General features: G+C 40.1%; 1 protein-coding gene across 4 annotated transcripts in view; it reads right to left on the bottom strand.

The window, feature by feature from the left end:
* Window positions 1–7,555: 7,555 nt before the first annotated feature.
* The window catches only part of ICA1 (islet cell autoantigen 1), a 65,974-nt gene continuing 56,496 nt past the window's right edge, over window positions 7,556–17,033 (bottom strand). For 2 of the 4 annotated variants that reach the window (XM_079299437.1, XM_079299435.1), the window contains 4 exons: window positions 15,095–15,370; window positions 10,206–10,301; window positions 8,358–8,493; window positions 7,556–7,726 (listed from right to left, as the gene is read on the bottom strand). In XM_079299437.1, coding sequence (XP_079155563.1) covers window positions 8,372–8,493; window positions 10,206–10,301; window positions 15,095–15,370 — 494 coding nt within the window. In that variant the 3' untranslated portion in view covers window positions 7,556–7,726; window positions 8,358–8,371. Of the gene's footprint in view, window positions 8,494–10,205; window positions 10,302–15,094; window positions 15,371–17,033 lie in introns of all 4 variants that reach the window. The other 2 variants (XM_079299438.1, XM_079299436.1) reach the window with 1 other exon arrangement.

Raw genomic sequence — 17,033 nt, 5'->3', positions numbered from 1 at the left:
TATTTGAATAAGAATTTCTAGTTGTGTCCTATCTCTATGATACAGAGGTTTCTCAGAGGCTGGGTAGCAGCCTCCCTTTCCATGCTATGCTTGGGCTTGTTAAACAAGGAAGTAAGAACTCATTTTTATGGAAGATTTAAAAAAGGGTGTTGTTTTTGGAAACTAAATACTGTTATTAGGAAATGGGAAGTGGGGGAAGAAGCACTTAAATCTGCTTTTGTGATCCCTTTGGATTCTAATTCATTGTACGTCCTGAGAAGGCTGAGATCCATTCATTTTGATGTCAGTTGCTGAAAACATAGGAAGCTTCAGACATAGCTTTCCATCTCTGACAGTACAGAGATGGTACCCTACTACCTGCTTTGACTGCATGGTTGTATTTTGGATGGGGCATGTAGGTGTATGTTAAGGATTTCACTGCATTCAGGGGCTCTTGCTCATGAAATGAATTTGGGTACAATGGTGGACCTGGTTTGGTTCTAGTAGAGAATTTCAAGGAGATAGTTTTAACACTTTTTGAGTTGAGTTCCTAAGAAATCTGTTCTTTTCTGGGGAGGATTTTCTGAGTTTTCCGCTTCTGAAGGGGAATCCTAATCCTCTGGGGGTAGGCGAGTGATGAAGATGGGAGCAGTAGGTCTTGCACTTTCTAAACACTGGGAAAGCAAAGCAGCTTAGGCCCCTGATTTGGAGGGTAACCTGTATGTCTGTATTGGTACATACAGGATGTTCTTGGGCTAGGAACACAGCAGATGTCTTAATACTCCAGAGGAGTATTAGCCTGGATAAATGTCATTTCTTCTCTAAATCAGGCCATCTGTAGATTGCAATCTGTCCCTTTGGTTGTGTCCTGGCTGAAAGGCTGTGAATGCTGTTGTGTATCATGACCTGACTTTGTATTCAGGAAGTGAGAAAATGTATCTCCAGACCAGCCAACAAACTGGTACCTCTGTCTGGCCCAGGGGCTTCATGGCACTGGCTCTGTCCTGTGGGTGCAAGTCTGCCAGAGCAGGAGCTGTTGTCCATTTCTCACCATCATGGAAGTTTCCATTTCCTACCATGGTACGTACAGGCCCTGCTGGCCCCCCTGCATGGGAGTCTCATTTCCACCATCTCTGATGACTGGGAAATGTTGTCCCCTTGTGCAAAGCAGGGAGAAAAGCCTGCAAACCTGGGCTCCTGCAGCTGTTGCAGTTCTGGCAGCACCATGATGCTGTTGTGCAATGGGGGCAGGAGCATCATTACCTGAGCCATGGTAAGATTGGTCCCAACTTACTTCACTTTCGCAGTTGGGTCTTGCAGAAAGGAACTTAGTTTGTATTGGTGGCACTACACAACAGGACTCCTTTTGGGGCCATAAAAGCATTTTCTTATATCTTGAAAGACTTTCCTTTTTTCAGTTTGATAACAACCATTAAAGAAAACAACATTATATATCTCAAACTCAATTAAGCCCTGCATTAAATATTTCAAATGTTTATGGGGAACAGAGAGGAACCCAAACCACTTATAGACAAGCTGCACTGTTCATTAGAAACCACCCTCGGACAGACAGTTCAATCTGCTTCTCCAAATCTCAAGTAGGAAAAGTACCATTATGGATTTTTACTGGTTTTCAATTGCATTTAATATTTGCAAACAGGATGAGCTGATAAAATGGATGGGGGCAAGTGGTCAAGTAGTTTTTAGTGCAGCCTTTCTTCCTGAACTCTTGATTAGTTTTTGATCTTATTTCCTTTTATGCTTTGTTTTGGGAACATTCCCATAGTTTAAACTGCAAGCCATGAGATGGATCTGCACACTGAGGTCCAGCCAGGCTTTGAAGCACAGCACTAGCAACTGAAGAACATTGCAAAGGCTGGTGAAGCCAAGAGGTCTCGTGCCTCCAAGGAGACCTGGGTCACTTCCCTTTAAAATGAAAGCAAAAGCTGCTCAGTGCTGGAGGGGAAGGGAAGGTTAAGAACTAACAAAAGCAAGATTTTGTTCAAGTAAGGTGTCTTGTAATCATTTCCCTCCATGAAGAGCAGCAATGACTGTGAGTATCTTGCATGTGAGCTTGGCTGTGGTTTGGTGACAGGTAGAGGTGTCCACAGGTCTTGCCTGAGGGCTGTGGTAGTGCTGCTGGTATCTCCTCACTGCGCAGCCTCACACCCCTCTGTGGCCTCTGTGCTTCAAGGGTAATTTTTAAATTTTTTTGGGGGGGGGGGGGAATTGGGGGGAGGGTGGCAAGTTTTCAGCCAGATCAGTGTCATTGCAGGCTCTTTTCCAGCTGGAAAAGACCTGCTAGGACAGTGGTGGCCCATGTTTAGATCGGTTTCGGAGCCTGGGGAGGCTTTTGTGACTTCAGAGCAGAGACTGGCATTTTGGGGGAAGAGCCTTGAATTGCTCCTGTGTCTCTGGCTCTTGGAGCCATGGTTGCTGACTCTAAATCCAGGGAAAATGTTGAAAAGGCTGGATGAGCCCAAGATCCAGCTGAACCCCAGATCAGAAAAGTCCCCCATGGGGCTCGTCTCATTGTGTTCTAAAAATCTATCTGAAAATCAAACTCTCACCTGCCACAGTGAGGGCTGCTCTCTAATGTCAGGCTTTGGTGTTCTGAAGCTCTGGTGCTCAAGTTCAAGGCAGAGATGACCACAGGTACACCACACAGACTGCCAAAGCAGTCCAGAAAAATAAGCAACTGTAACAGCAGAGTGGCTCATAATTTAAATTCCTGTATTTTATGCGTCAAGGGTTTATTCTGAGGATTGTACTTGAAATAATAGGAGTTTGGGCTTTTTCCCTGTTGCATCCTGCTCCTGTTACCTTCAGCATGCTTGTTTCCTGCAGCCAGCTGTTATCCACCCACCTAGATGGAGACAGGATTTGATGATTTAATTGTGTAGCACTTTTAAACTTGTTTTTTGCCCTCGCTCCAGCCTGTTGATGAAGCAAGCATATGGCATCCAACGCCTGTCCTCAGGCCTTTCCTACTGCCATTATAGCTGTAGAAATCCAAAATAAAAGAAACACCCTGCAGAGTGAGTTTCTGGGATAGATGAAAGATTTTAGTTTAAAGAGAAAACTGGCTCTTCTTTAACAGCTTAGGTAAGGTCTGCTCTCTCTGCTAAAATGGCTTATCTACACTTTTTCCTCTTTTTTTTTTGGGGGGGGGTGTGGGGGGGTATTCCCTATCCCAAAAAGGATTCCAACAGCAATGAATGTAACTATCTGGCAAATAGTGTCAGCCAGGCTTCCACCTCCAAGCTACAGTATCCTTCTGTCAATTAAAATTTTGTAATTTTTTTGCATGCAGCCAAAACTTCAAACCCACTATAGATTAATTACACGGCTGGGCCCATCAAGCTTTTGCTGCGGCAGTACAGAGTTAAAAGTTGATGCAGCTGCTGGGAGCTGAACACTGCTGTGCAGCAAACAGCAGCCTCCTCACTTGGTCACAGACTCACAGAGTGGTTTGGGCTGGCAGGTACCTCTAAAGCCCTCTGCCATGGATGGTTTTTTATGAGATGAGGTTCTTCATAGCCCCATTGAACCAGACCTTGAACATTTCCAGGGCTGGGGCATCTGACACTTCCTGGCCAAACAGTTCCAGTGTCTCACCACAAAAAAATTCTTTCTTTTGTGTAATCAAAACCCTACACTAGCAGCTAACAACCTGCTTTTTATCCTTAAGCCCTGATGAAGTCTGTCTCAGCCTTTGTTACAAACTGTATATATTGAAAAGAAAGCCCCACCGTAAAGTCTCCCCTGAGACTTCTGGACCCCAGTCTGAACAATGCCAGCTCTCTCAGCCTTCCTTCATAGGACAGCTGCTGACTGGTTTCATGCCTCTCCTCTGGACCCACTCGGGCAGGGAGAGCTCCTGTGCTGCCAAGTACCTTGTCTAGCTTGAAGAGAGGGCTATACTTTAGTCCTTAGGGTTTGTAATTAGTCAGTGCAGGGGAAAAGCCAATTTTATGCTTGGGAGAGCCCTGTTAATGAATGGCCCAGTAATGGTCTGATTGACTGCACGGCCAGTCCGTGGTGCTGGAGGCTGGCTGGTTACCCAAGGCCAGACCTGCTGGACCTGCAAGGCCTGTTTGGCCATGGTGCCCTTGTTTACTGTCCCAGGAGAGGCTCTGTGTGTGTGCACTCCATGTGTGTGCACCGTGCTGGGCTGAGCACACACAGAGGGAGGATGGCAGCCCCAGCAGCTCTGTCGTGCTTGGCTGGCCAAGGAGGTGCTAGACCATCTCAGCATTTTTGCTGCTCAGCTGAGGCAAAGCCTCTGTTGCAAGGCTGTTGGCAAGCCTGATGGTTGCTCTGCTTCCTGCCTCCCCCATCTGTGACTTGTTTAAAAATAAGATACTTACAAGGAGCAGAAGTTGTAAAAGTAGGCTAACCAGAGGGGGATTTGCAGTAAGTGCTTGGAAGGAAGCTTGAAGAAGTGAGGAGGGACCCAACACTGGCAGCTGCACCTATACCATGTTCATTCTTGCTGCTGCTCTGACATCTCATCATCTTTGGGAACTGCACTGAGAAGACTGGATCTTCCAGCTGCTCTTCCTGTGCTCTGGGGCTATTTGACCCTACATACCCTCAACAGCAAAACTGGACAGTACATCCACCATTCATTCCAGTATCCCTGGCACTCCCAGTGATGGAAGGATGCAGATAGCAGTGAACAGAGGCCCCAGAAAAAGTGGCATGGTGCCAGCACGTGGATGCTGTGCAACTTCCTATTCTGTAGAGCCTTTCCAGGCTCAGATCCTGTCAGGGCTTGGAGGCCATGACATTTCCTGCATTCCCACTTGAAGCAAATCTGCTTGCTGGTCATCTTGTTGCTCAGGTGGTTCTACTTTTTCCTAGCATATACAGCCCCTAATGTTTGAAGGGAATTTAAAAGGACATTTGGGAAGGCAGTTGGCTGCTTGTGGCCAAGTGGTCCAGCTTCAAAGTACATTAGTGCCATGCCCATGCAATGATGATTATTGGGAACAGCAGAAAGGAACAAGGTAAGTCCTATTCTACTCTGTTGAAATAAATCATGGTTATTTCACAAGGCCAGAAAAGTTACTTTAAAAAGTTGCCTGCTCGTTTTCTCTATGAGCTGTTCAATTGCCAAGGCTCACAGTCCAATTTCTCTGACGCAGCTGCTCTTGAGAACTGTAGAAACTTTGAATCACCAGAATCAATTACATCAAATTTAATAAACTTCACAATAAAGACAGTTAATCAATTGCCACTGTTTTCATCTGCCATAGGGGTTCTGCAGCTGTTTTTATTTTAAAACAATCCACTACTGAACCAGAATATGCAACTGGAATGAAGCATATTAAATCAAGATGAACATTATGGGTGTAGAAAAATCAATCCATAATTTTCTCAGGATGAAGAACTGCCCTGTTGTCCCAAGCCTAAAAGTGCAGCACAGACAATCCTCTCAGTGGCTCTGGCCTGGGAGTGATTCCACAGCCCAGGCTGCTGATGAGCATGTGCCAGACACTTCTTTAGTAGTAGGGAAGTATTGTCTGTAACTCTGTACTTGGCATTGACAATGTCTACTTGCAGGATGGTAGTTTTCCTGCTCTGGTTTTCAACTGCATCAAATCTTTATGATAATAATGCATTGTACACAGGGATTTAAATTGCTTTTCTTTAAGCAAAATCAATTATATTTTAAATACCTCTGGCTTAATTCTTGTTGTTTTTTTTCATTTGAAAGTGTGAAAAAAAAAGGCATTGCAAATGATTCAAAGCTTAAATAATTTCAAAAATTACTTATTATGAGAAATCAATGCTTAATATGAACTTTGTGTGAGGAAGAGTGAAAAGAAAAAATCCTGCACCTGTGGTTTGCCTTGTGTAAAAGGGATGATCATTCTGATGCTTTCCTACTTAAAACAAGATAAGGATTTAGAACATCATTAGCTGAACCTCTGCAATGCTCTTAGTTGCCCCAGTCAAGACAGGAGTTTGGTTTTTTGTGTCTTTTGATTGTTTTGGGTTTTTTTAAAAAATCCTGTGAGTCTAGAATCTTTGACCTAAAAAACAAACTTTTTTTTGAGCCTTTAAGAGCAGTTAATTGGCTATTTTGAACTCAATACAGCCTCTTCTCTGCTTTTCACCTAAGTGCTTCAGCTACCAAAAAATGCTGGAGTGGATTGTCCATAAGTGTTTTAGAAACTATCCAGACAAATGTAATCCACAGCAAATTTAACAACCACAGACTTGCTTGAAGTTGCAAGAATCTGTTTAATGATTTTGTGGTAACCCAGCTGGGCTGAAGAGCAGCCTGGCTCTCCCTCGAGCGCCTGACACTAACATTTTTGGCATTGCAGATAATTACAGCTTGGGATGAAGAGGATTTTGGGCAAACAGTCTCTGTTATAGTACAAACTAGCACTCCTAAGTGTAAGTGCACCCCAGTGTACCCTTAGGTATTTCCCAGTTAATCCCCTTTGTGGATGTCTTATTTACTGCTAGAACTGCAGCCCAGAGTTGTGAATTCAGCCCTCTCCTACAGCTCAAGAAAGTTTCAGAGTGCAGGAAAGGCAGCTCAATGAATAAGGAGCTGCCAGGACTGAAGAGCTGCAAATACTGTGGAAGGAACCAAGTTGTACCTTTAGAAAGAGTTAATGGGTATCAGATTCCAGGTCTTACACACCTCAGTGCCCCAGGTGGGCTGGGGAGTGTGCAAAGAGAAGATCAGACCATCTTTTCCCACTAGACATGAAAATCCACTGCTAAGCATCTGAAGAACTTCTCTGGCACCAACTGAAGTATTTTGACACTTCCAGGTTATGGGATGGGATCATGAACGTGACAGTTTGAACAAGGGTGTTTAAAGCTTGCTGAGGGCTGAGCCTGATGAACTCTGGTCAGTCCAACCTCACATCCACTGCTAGCATGTGGCAAATCCACATTACTGCTGCTCAGTGCGTACATCCAACAATGTTCTGCTGCACTCAAGAAGTTGGTCAATTCAGTGAACTTGTACATTTATATAGTTATGTTCAGGTACTTAGTTACCTATTAGACCATGAGGGAGGGATTAACTGAGTGTGAAACGCTTCACCAATATAAAAGGAAATCAAGCAAATTAAAAAAGGCTGAATATAATAAATTGTAAAGCAGGTCCTGTACAGTACACTGACTACTGACACATCCTCAGGGTGCAGCAGGGCATGTCCAGGTTGGACAGCTGGAAGAATTTCTCAAGGGGTGGTCAGGCATTGGAATGGGCTCCCCAGGAAGGTGGTGGAGTCAGCATGCCTGGAAGTGTTCAAAAGACAACCAGACGTGGCACTGAGTGCTGTGGTTTAGTTGGCAGGGGAACTGCTTGTTCCAAGGTTGGACTCAATAGTCTTGGAGGCCATTTCCAGCCTTTATGATTCTATGAGCCTTTTCCCCTTCTTTTACAGGGAAGCAAAGGGACACCGCACTGAGTTCAAATTTTCTCCTGGATTACTATTCAGAAACAAAGGGTTCAGTACTGTCTACAAACTGGTCATCTTTATCTTCAGATGCTTTTTATATATCAATTCAACAGAACAACAGCATTTAAGTGGGAATAAAGTTGTGGGTTTTGTCAAAATCATTTTATTAAAGAGTTAATGTCACAACAAGCTTAAAATAACACATGCTTCAGAAATAAACTGGATGAAAAATTCTCAGAACAGAAACAGAAATGGACTGAAGGCATGGCAAAGCATCAGTTCCAAGAAACTTCTGCAAACAGGTGCAAATTCTGTTGGTGCAATGGAGAAAAAACTCAGAAAAAGAAGCCTCCTGGGCATGACTTCTCTTTATGTAGTGCAGTTTGTCAAATAAGTTAAATTGGAAAGGGCACAATTTCGATGGCTGCACAGACCCAAATTTACTTCTTCAGTAATTAGCTCCAGCACAGCTTTTTCAACTGTGAGTACTCACAAAACAACTTCAGTTGACATCTTAACACAGCAGTAATAGATATATTATACACATGATAGATGTTTGACTCATGCAGCCTCTTCAGTTACATGATTTTTTTTTTTTAATTTACTCAAGAAACATTATAAAAAAATAGGTTAGCAATTTGTATTTCACTTCGGTGTTAGCTCCACATCACCCCAGGCAAAGACAGTGTTTCAGCAGACAATCTAATTTGGCAAGAAATCTGCCCTAATTCTTAACCTCATTTGTTTAAGTCCACATAGAAAATAAATGCGAACTCTTTATACAAAACAAGAGCAAATAACTGTACCTATAGAAAAGGGGATTAATTCCCTTTAATTTTATTATCATGGCACATACTTTATAGTTTCACAACAGCATACTAATTTTAATTTAGTTTTTTTAAACTCCAAAATAGTGTTGATGAAGGGAAGAATGTGAGTTACCAGAGGCAGCTGACTCATGCATTAAGCAATTCATGTTCTTTATCAGTTTTCCCAACAGCATCAGGATTGGATAACGGGTCAAGGTCAGCAAAGAGGCTGAACCAAGCAGTCAAGTCTTTAGGATTCTTTGTAGATTCTGGGGAAAAAAAAAAGGAAAAAAGAAAGAAAAAAAGAAAGAAAAAAGAAATGCACAGACTTGTCAGTTATTTGAAAACAAAACTGACTGAATGTTTGACTGAGGTCAAACAAATGCCATGTTATTGTTTAATTTATTACCAAGGGCACTTCTGACAAGAAAATCAGACTGATTGCATTTTAAAACACCATCTTTGTCAGCATATAGAACTTTAGTAAGAATGAGTGTTTTACATGTCTGCTATGTATTTTTTATGGCTTCTGCCATAAGTTCAGAACACTTTAATTAGAAATAGACACAATCTCACTTTTTTTAGTTTTTTTTTCATGAAAGGTATTTCAGTGTGCCCCTGCATGCCTGAGAACAAGCAAATGAAAAGTGAAGGCAAATTTTACTTTCAACCTCTTTTACAGGACTAAATTCCTCTGCCTAAATCCAATTCATGTGACTGTTCCGTCTCCCCTGTATGCAACCAACAAGGTCATTACTCATCTGGAAAGAAGTTTTAATGGGAAGGCATTGGCTGGAGAGAAAAGGAGAGGGGTTATATTTGATAGGCAGTCCCCAATACAGTTTCTAGTATAATTCTGATGGATATAGACAAAATGTGAATAGGGAATATATCCAATAGCAGCTGGACTATTGCACCTCTATATCCACATTGATGTATGTATTTCACAGAGGTCTCCTGCCTGCTTTTATTCCAACTGGGCAGATGTTCAGGTTAAAACAGTAACAACTTTGGCCGCTATGAAGAAGGTACATCTCCCCTTGCTTTGTTTTTGTGGCCCTATGCCCAACATGTATTGTAATGATAGTGAAATAAGGTATGTTCTACTCTCAGAGATAAATGAAAGCTTTCTTTGTGACAAAAAGAATTAACAGACATAATAGGCTCTGCCTGGCATGATGCTCCTCTTGGTACCTGCCACTTTCAGAACCACACATTTCCAAATAGCAGAAGGCCATTCCTTTTGCTGGTGTCAGTCCTATGCCTGTGTAATCTCACTGATTTCCAAAACAGTTTCCGAAACACCTTAACCCTCTTTTCCTTTTTTTCTGCTGAGCTGAAAAAAATCTCAGGGGAAGGAATACCTGTCTCACCTTTCTTCTGTATCATGACACGTGAATGCACAGAATTGGCTACAAACTGGTAATGGAATCCAACATAATTCTGGTTCTCTTATCCAGAAAATCTTAGTGAAAAATCAGCAGGCTTTTATCTCAGTAGATGGCAGGGCTATTCACTCTTGGCTCAGTTGCAATAACTGAATTAAGTTTTAAACATATGATTACTGATAACATATATGCTTATTAATAAAAAAATTGAAATTAGGGCTCTTCTGCCTTATCACAGCATGTATTTTAGCCACAATGCTAAATCTTAGACCTTAAAAACATTGTTTAGCTCAAAGTGCATGCAGATGCTATTCTAACTCAAAATTAAAGTAGGTAAAAGAAACTGTAGCTTCAACTCCTTTGTTATATAGTAAATTACTCTTCTGACATGCTATTAACACTAAGCCTACCAAAAATAAATATCTACACATATATACACCTAATCAAGGTGAAACAGAGTAATCAGGGAGCACAAGACTGAGCTACTACAAAAGTAAGTTTTGGTACCACAGTGAGAAGACATGAGACACTATACAAGACACAAGAGCTAAAAAGGAAAAGCCAAATAACTGAAAAAAATGCATGACTATCACCTTTCCCAGGCGTCTTGCCATCATTCACATTCAGGCTGTGTGGTTTCTGTGCTGGCTGTGGTATTGATGGTGGGCTCACACTGCTGGCTGCCCATCCTAAAATTCAGTAATACAGCAGCATTAGCATGAGGAGTTACTTTGTTAACACCAACACTCCAGTGTCTGGCAGCACCAGACAGAGGAGCAGAGTATGACATTACATTACATTACATATATGTCCTTGTACACACAGTCTAGGAGCAACACCCTTTTCAAAAGAGCATCTGTAGATCACTTTCATCATCTCCTAGTCCAAGAAACTATACTCTTTTCAAACCTTTCACCTGGCTAGAAAAGATTTCTGTTTCTCTTATAGAATCACAGTTAATAATCATCCACAGAAAAACCAGTTCAGTAATCAAGTCGAACACAGCTGTAGGGAAAAGTGTCACTTATATTTGGGTGGATATACCACACATAATACACATTTTTTCCACATCCAAAGACTTTCATTTCATCCACTGTTCCAGACAAAACCTTATTTAGAGCCCCTAGATTTTTTAGTTAATTATGAAGTAATGCTGGAAAAAAAGATAGGTCATTGCAAAACACTGAAGAATTAAATTCAAGATTAATTACTTCAAGTTAATTTAAAACTACATTTTAATGGAGTATTTCTTTTTGCTCTTTATTTCAAAGGAGATTCTCAGCAAGAAGAGAGAAACCATGCAGGAAAAAGTGAAAACTTTTTGCTCTTGCACACATATTCTACATCCATAAAAGAGAAATGATAAATATAGTTAATGAGACCAGATGGACAGGTTGGCAAAATGAACTAGGGGTAGTACATTGCAGATTACAGATTAGGAAAAAAACAGAAACAGATTAGGAAAAAAAACAAAACAATTTTTGTCCCTTGCTTAAGATACATAAATTCATGTTCTTTATTACATTTAGAGGACTAGAGACAGTATTTCTAATTGAATTAAAATATCCTTTCAGTTTGGCCTGATCAATTATCCATTGAATTTGGCAGTATCACAAACAGGATGCTAATCTATGAATCTAGTTACCATTTCCTTATTCAGTGTCTTTTTTTCTACAAATTTGTATTTTCCTATTTTACTCTTTTTGTTCTTCCTCCCCCCATACTTTCTGGTCTTTTGGGAGTCATGCCAGATATTGGCACCCAGCATCCTGACAGGTAATGCAACAACTACATCAGTTGTATCAACCCTTCCTCTCAGTAGATTATTCTCATCACTCTCTGATGTTACCTTGCTATAAAAGGTCTAAAGCCCAAGCTATGTTATAAAAAGAGGCAAGAAAAAATTTTCTGTAAAATCACACAAATTAGGAAGGAAATTTAAAGCCACAAACATCCTCTGTATCTCTAAGGAAACTAACAAAAAACTTCTTCAAAACCTAGAAGCAGAGTGCCCACATGTATTTGCTCTAGACAAAGGTGATAAAGGCTTGTGAGCCAGACTGTGTCCCTTGAAAAGTGACGTTTCATAGTTTAATCTTTCAAACAAGCAAATCTGAAAGATAAATAATGGAAAGCATGGGCTGTCCCTTCAGAACAACATATTTTTCTAGGCATTTTCTCTGCTTGTGTTACAAACAAGAATGGCAGAGGACATTATACACAGCTACAGTAGACTGCAATGCTTTTGTGTGCTTCGAGGTGCATTGTGAGAAAGTGTTTGATATGGCAATGAATTACAACAGCTAAATTCAGCTGCTTAAACAAAGAGGGCCAAATCCTAATCTGATAGAAATGCACAGGAGCTCTGCCAGAAACTTTCTGTGCAAGCCCCAGTGACTTCAGCAAGACCAGGAACTGGCTCCCTGCAACATCAGTGATGTTCCTTTACGCTGGTGTGCTTGGCAGGTCAGGCAGTGAGACACTTCAGACCTGTGAACTCCTCTGGAGCCCTGCCCCTGTTTGAGCCCTGCACTAAGGCCTGGCAGGCAGCACCTCTGTGACAGGTGCTGTGGCCTGGCTGTCATTTAATGAAATGCAGGTAGCTCAAGAGCCACTTAGAAAACAAGAAGAACCTGATAAAAGCAACAAAAAATCCAACCAAATCCAGAAAATATGTGATGCTTTCATAATGAAATTACTGATCTATGAAGGTACTGGGAAAGACTGACACCGATTTTTTATTGAATACTTTCATGAATTATATTTTTAGTCAGCTACAGAGAACAACTTTGCCTTTCAAAACCAAACCACAGCCTATCAGTTTGAAAGCAGTTGTTGGCCCTAAGCCTGTTTTGGTTTGCCTGTTCACAGGATGGCTTTGTTACCTCACCAGACAAAAAGGTTATTGTCAAAACAGCAAGGAAACCAAACAGCTTATTGTCAGCAAGCATCTTCACCAACATTGCAATGATTACATTTAGAAAAGGAAATGATGAGCTGTGCCTTTTCTTACCAACCAGAATATGTGCACATGTAGGGAAGATAAAGAAGAGCCCTTAATGGTACGAATGAGTAAGTAAATGGGGCCCTAAACATCATGAAAAGAGAAAGCCAATGCTCCCTCTGAAAAAGTAGAAGCAACTTAACTACAGAGCTGTATCTGAAAGAGAACCTAAAAGATATGTTGGGAGCATGCTTTGTTTCTTCTAGATATAAATGCACACACACACATTTATATGTATTTCAAACCAGCACCTGGTAGCCCCATAGCAATTCAGAGTCCCATTGTGCTGGATCCTGCCTATAAATACAGCCAGAGAAAACTCTGAGCTGGGAATTCCTGACCCTAACAGTTTATAACCTGCATAGCATTGTGCCTGTTTTACAGATTAGGATCTGAGGCAGAGAGAAAACAAAGCCCCAAAGATTTATGAGTGTGCTTAACGTAAAATAAGTAAGTAATCCCACTGAAGTTAATAGAAAAGTTAATGTGCTTAAAGTTAAGCATGTGAGTTCTAAGAATCTTTATGGTCTTAAGGCCAAATTCACACAGGAAGTATGCAACATTGAGGCTGTGGTGTGGCACCTCACACTGAATAATTATTAAGCAATCCTACCAGTTAGGGAAAAAATGCAGGAGATGTATCACAAGTCCTCAGTAAAAATGTAATTCATATATTCTAATATTTCCAACTTGTGTGTCTGGATATGCTTATGCTCCAGTTAGTATTTTTTAAAAAAGGGTCTCTTTCTATATTTAATGATAAGATCAAATTCTGGAAGAAAAGTTGTGAAGTGAAATGAAATGTAGTTTAAGATTAAAGCTGAGTTTTTATAAGATAAAAAATGGACTAAATTTAATCTTCTGTTAAAAAACAGGAAACAAAAAACTTGGAAATATTTAAAAAGATAAAAAGAAACAAAATATTTAGAAAGATTCTTTTCAGCTACAATCACTTAGCAGATTAACCCTGACTTTTCAAATGCCAGTACATCAATTCTTCTATCTAACCCATTTGAAAACATCCACTTATTTTGCCCTTTACTATTTTTTTTACTTACAAAGATATTGGGATACCATGTTGACTGGAATGGATTTTCCATTTCTAGTATTCCTTGAATGTAACATCACTGAATTCTGATTTTGAAGCCTCTACCACTGCACTCAATGCCAGTGCAAATGAAAGCTAACAGCCAGCTTAGAAAGGATGCACAACTCTGCTTGCTGTTTATACCTAAAAAATACTTTTCCTTTAAAAACACATTAACATTTTAAAATGGAAATTACACTGAAATGCCAAATACATTAAAAATATGTAAAGCTGTGAAAAAAAAAATCAAATCTCATAATATTTCTGTTGCTATCTTTAGTAATTTTTAGTAATTTGCTTGAAAATCATGTACCTTATAAAAATACATCTAAACCTGTGCATCATTACAAATTCTCCCATTTTTCATCTAAGTGCTGAAGCCAATGAACCGAGGTATCTTGCTCTAGGGGTGCTGGTGGTAACTGCATTAATTATAAAGTAAATCTGACTTTCTTATTCATGCCAAAATGTCACAGGTCATTCTACATCATGTATGACTCTTCCAGTTGCATGGGTTCCAAGAAATAGTCTCCAGGACAGGATCACTTTGCTACTCTTTCCTATATTGCTCTTGCCCAAGTGAGATTTAAATTACTTGGGACATACCCCAGCAAGGCAAGGTCCCCTCCAGTTTGCAAAGCCCTACAGAAGATTCAGGCAGACAGCAAGGAGGACAAAGGTAGGTGCTGTTGGCTGTTTATCACCAGCCTGCAGGAAAGCTCTGCCCTACTTGCCCTCTTTTTTTTTTTTCCCCAGCAGTAGTTTGGAAAATCCAAGAGAATTAACTGCTCAGAAGAAAGAGGAAAGGAAGGGTTGCATCAGTAACCAGCTGCAAGAGAAAACCACTTATATGTTTGCTAGGATGAGACAACCCATTCTATGTGAGCCATATCCCTACATGCAATGGTATAAGATGCTTGGGGAAAAAAAAAAAAAACAAAAACCATGCAACTGATTTTCACTATTTTCACTACATGGCTTAAAAACAGAATCCCCAGACAAAAGACAATAATCATTTTTGGTTCCTTGGCCCCTTAACAGAGATGGCAGTTGTAATTATATCAGTAAAACCCTCTGAAACATATTTCCTGCTTCAGGAAGAAAAATGATCTCAAACTTCTACAGAACATTTCAAGAAATTCCATGAAAACATTCAAGACAGTAATCTTGACTTTAAGTTTTGGGAACCTTGCTCAAACACTGCATGAGAAGGGCTAGAAAAACAAATAAGTTACTCACATGTTTTTTCTCCAGGCCATACTCTGCTTTAATTTCAGGCACAATTTCTGCAGCCATGGCACAATATAAACTTTCACCATACTTCTACATACTAGAAAACCATGCTCTAAACCCTAACCCCAACACATTGACAGAAGACAACGAGCTCTCACCATGTAAGGATGACTGCAAGTCATTCATGTTTTGGTCTAGCAGCTGTGAGGGCAAGTAGCCTGATGGTGCTGGTACTGCAGATGATGAAGTGTTCTCCCCATCTCTAGCTGAAGAGTTCATGGTGAGATCAGCAGCCTGCCCAAAAACAGCTGTCCACTCTTTGCTGAATTCCCCCTCATCTAGGGAGGAGGCATTGAGGATCTCATTTAGTAACACCATGTCATCCTTATCACCAGGTTCTGGCTCAGAGGATCTCACAAACTTTTCCTTGGAAGCTGTCTCAGAACAAGAGAGTCAAGATAAATAAATTTATTTAGACAAAGTAAAGAAGGAACTTTTAAAAACATAGCCAATCTAGGCTGGGTATGTTAAATGAGATGGAATATTTTTGCAAGAAAACAAATATTCTGTTTTAGACTCAATTCTCTTGGACATCCGGGTTTATACCTTATGCAACAAATAATTCCTTCATTTTCTTTGATAACCACACTGCTGTTAATGCTTCTCATTAAAAAAAATACTACAATTATGCACAAAAATTTATTAAACACACCAAAATCATTACACAGTCTAATATTTAAATCATTGGGAAATAGTATTTCTATGTTGCTTCTTGAAACATCATATGAAAATCTCAAAAAAAGCCCAGATTGGTATAAACAAAACAAAACAAAAAAAACCCAAAAACAAAAAACCCCAAAAAACAAACAAACAAAGAAGTAGTACAGCTTGGGGATTTAAGATCTTCTCTATGACCTTCTGATCAATGTTTGAATTATTGGAGTATTTTCCCATAAAAAAGGTTAGTCTATCACACAGAGTTAGATTTCTACACTGATCAATGCTGCAGCATTTTATTTCTTCTCCTAAGCTGCTGAGAAATAATTGAGGGCACACTTTCCTTCTGATTGCCTGTGCTAGTTTCTCTGGCACCAGAACTGCAGCAGCAGAAGCTCCTGGATCACTTGAGCCACTGCTCCTTAAAATAATTTTCCCCTATTTTAGAAATGCTAAATAGTTACATAAAATACATGAAACTGGTAACCAGGATCATTATCCTTTTCCAAAATATTTTGAGAGTTAGAGAACTATCAAGGACCCCCAAGAGTTATTTTCCTTGGAAGCATTTGGAGCTCCCATGTAGAAGTCTGCAGATCACAAAAACTGTGGTTAACAAGGCTGATAATGTTACATTCCTGAAATCCAGATCAGTTTATCTTAATTATGCTTGGTTCAAACTTGTGGTAAGGCACAGAAGCAACTTCAGTTTTCCAAAGCTAGGGTAGATCAGCTGAACTCTTCAATTTGCATTCAACTTACATAATGCTTTTAACCTTTTTGGGTTGGGATAAAAGATTGACAATAGCAAGTGTTTGCAACAGGCCATTTTACTGAAGCTCAACAGCCTTCTCAGAAAAGTTTCCTGGTAACAGCTGTAATAATTTATAATGAAATGGTTGAAGTTGAGTCAGAGGAGGAAAAAAAGCACAAAACTGTGTTTTAAAATAGGCTCATGCGTCAGCACACACACCTACGTACTAAGAAACAAATAAACCAAGACACAATAAAATTATTTTATTCATTACTGAACTCAGCTGTGAGATTCAACTCCTTTCTAACTCATAATTTGATATACCTCTGTACTCCCTGACAGGCCTAAAAATTCAAAATAGAAACATTAGAAACATCAATTCTCCTGATGCTCCCCCTAGACTATAACTAAAATATATCAGAAAACAATCTGTTCTTATGAATTTTCAGGCTGTTTTCCCATCTTCAGATAAAGAGCAAAGAATATTAACATTGTCCAAGTACCTCCAATTCCCCCAAGTTATTCAGCAGATAAGACAGAGGGGTAAATCCTCCCATAGGGGAAACACACCTACTATTTCAAAGGCCCATAAGAACTCTGAGTTCTATGGGGCATCACCACCTCAA

This window comes from Erithacus rubecula (genome assembly GCF_903797595.1).
Source record: "Erithacus rubecula genome assembly, chromosome: 3".
Taxonomy (NCBI): domain Eukaryota; kingdom Metazoa; phylum Chordata; class Aves; order Passeriformes; family Muscicapidae; genus Erithacus; species Erithacus rubecula.
Note: the sequence above shows the minus strand (reverse complement) of the source record. Positions and strands in the feature narration are given on the sequence as shown.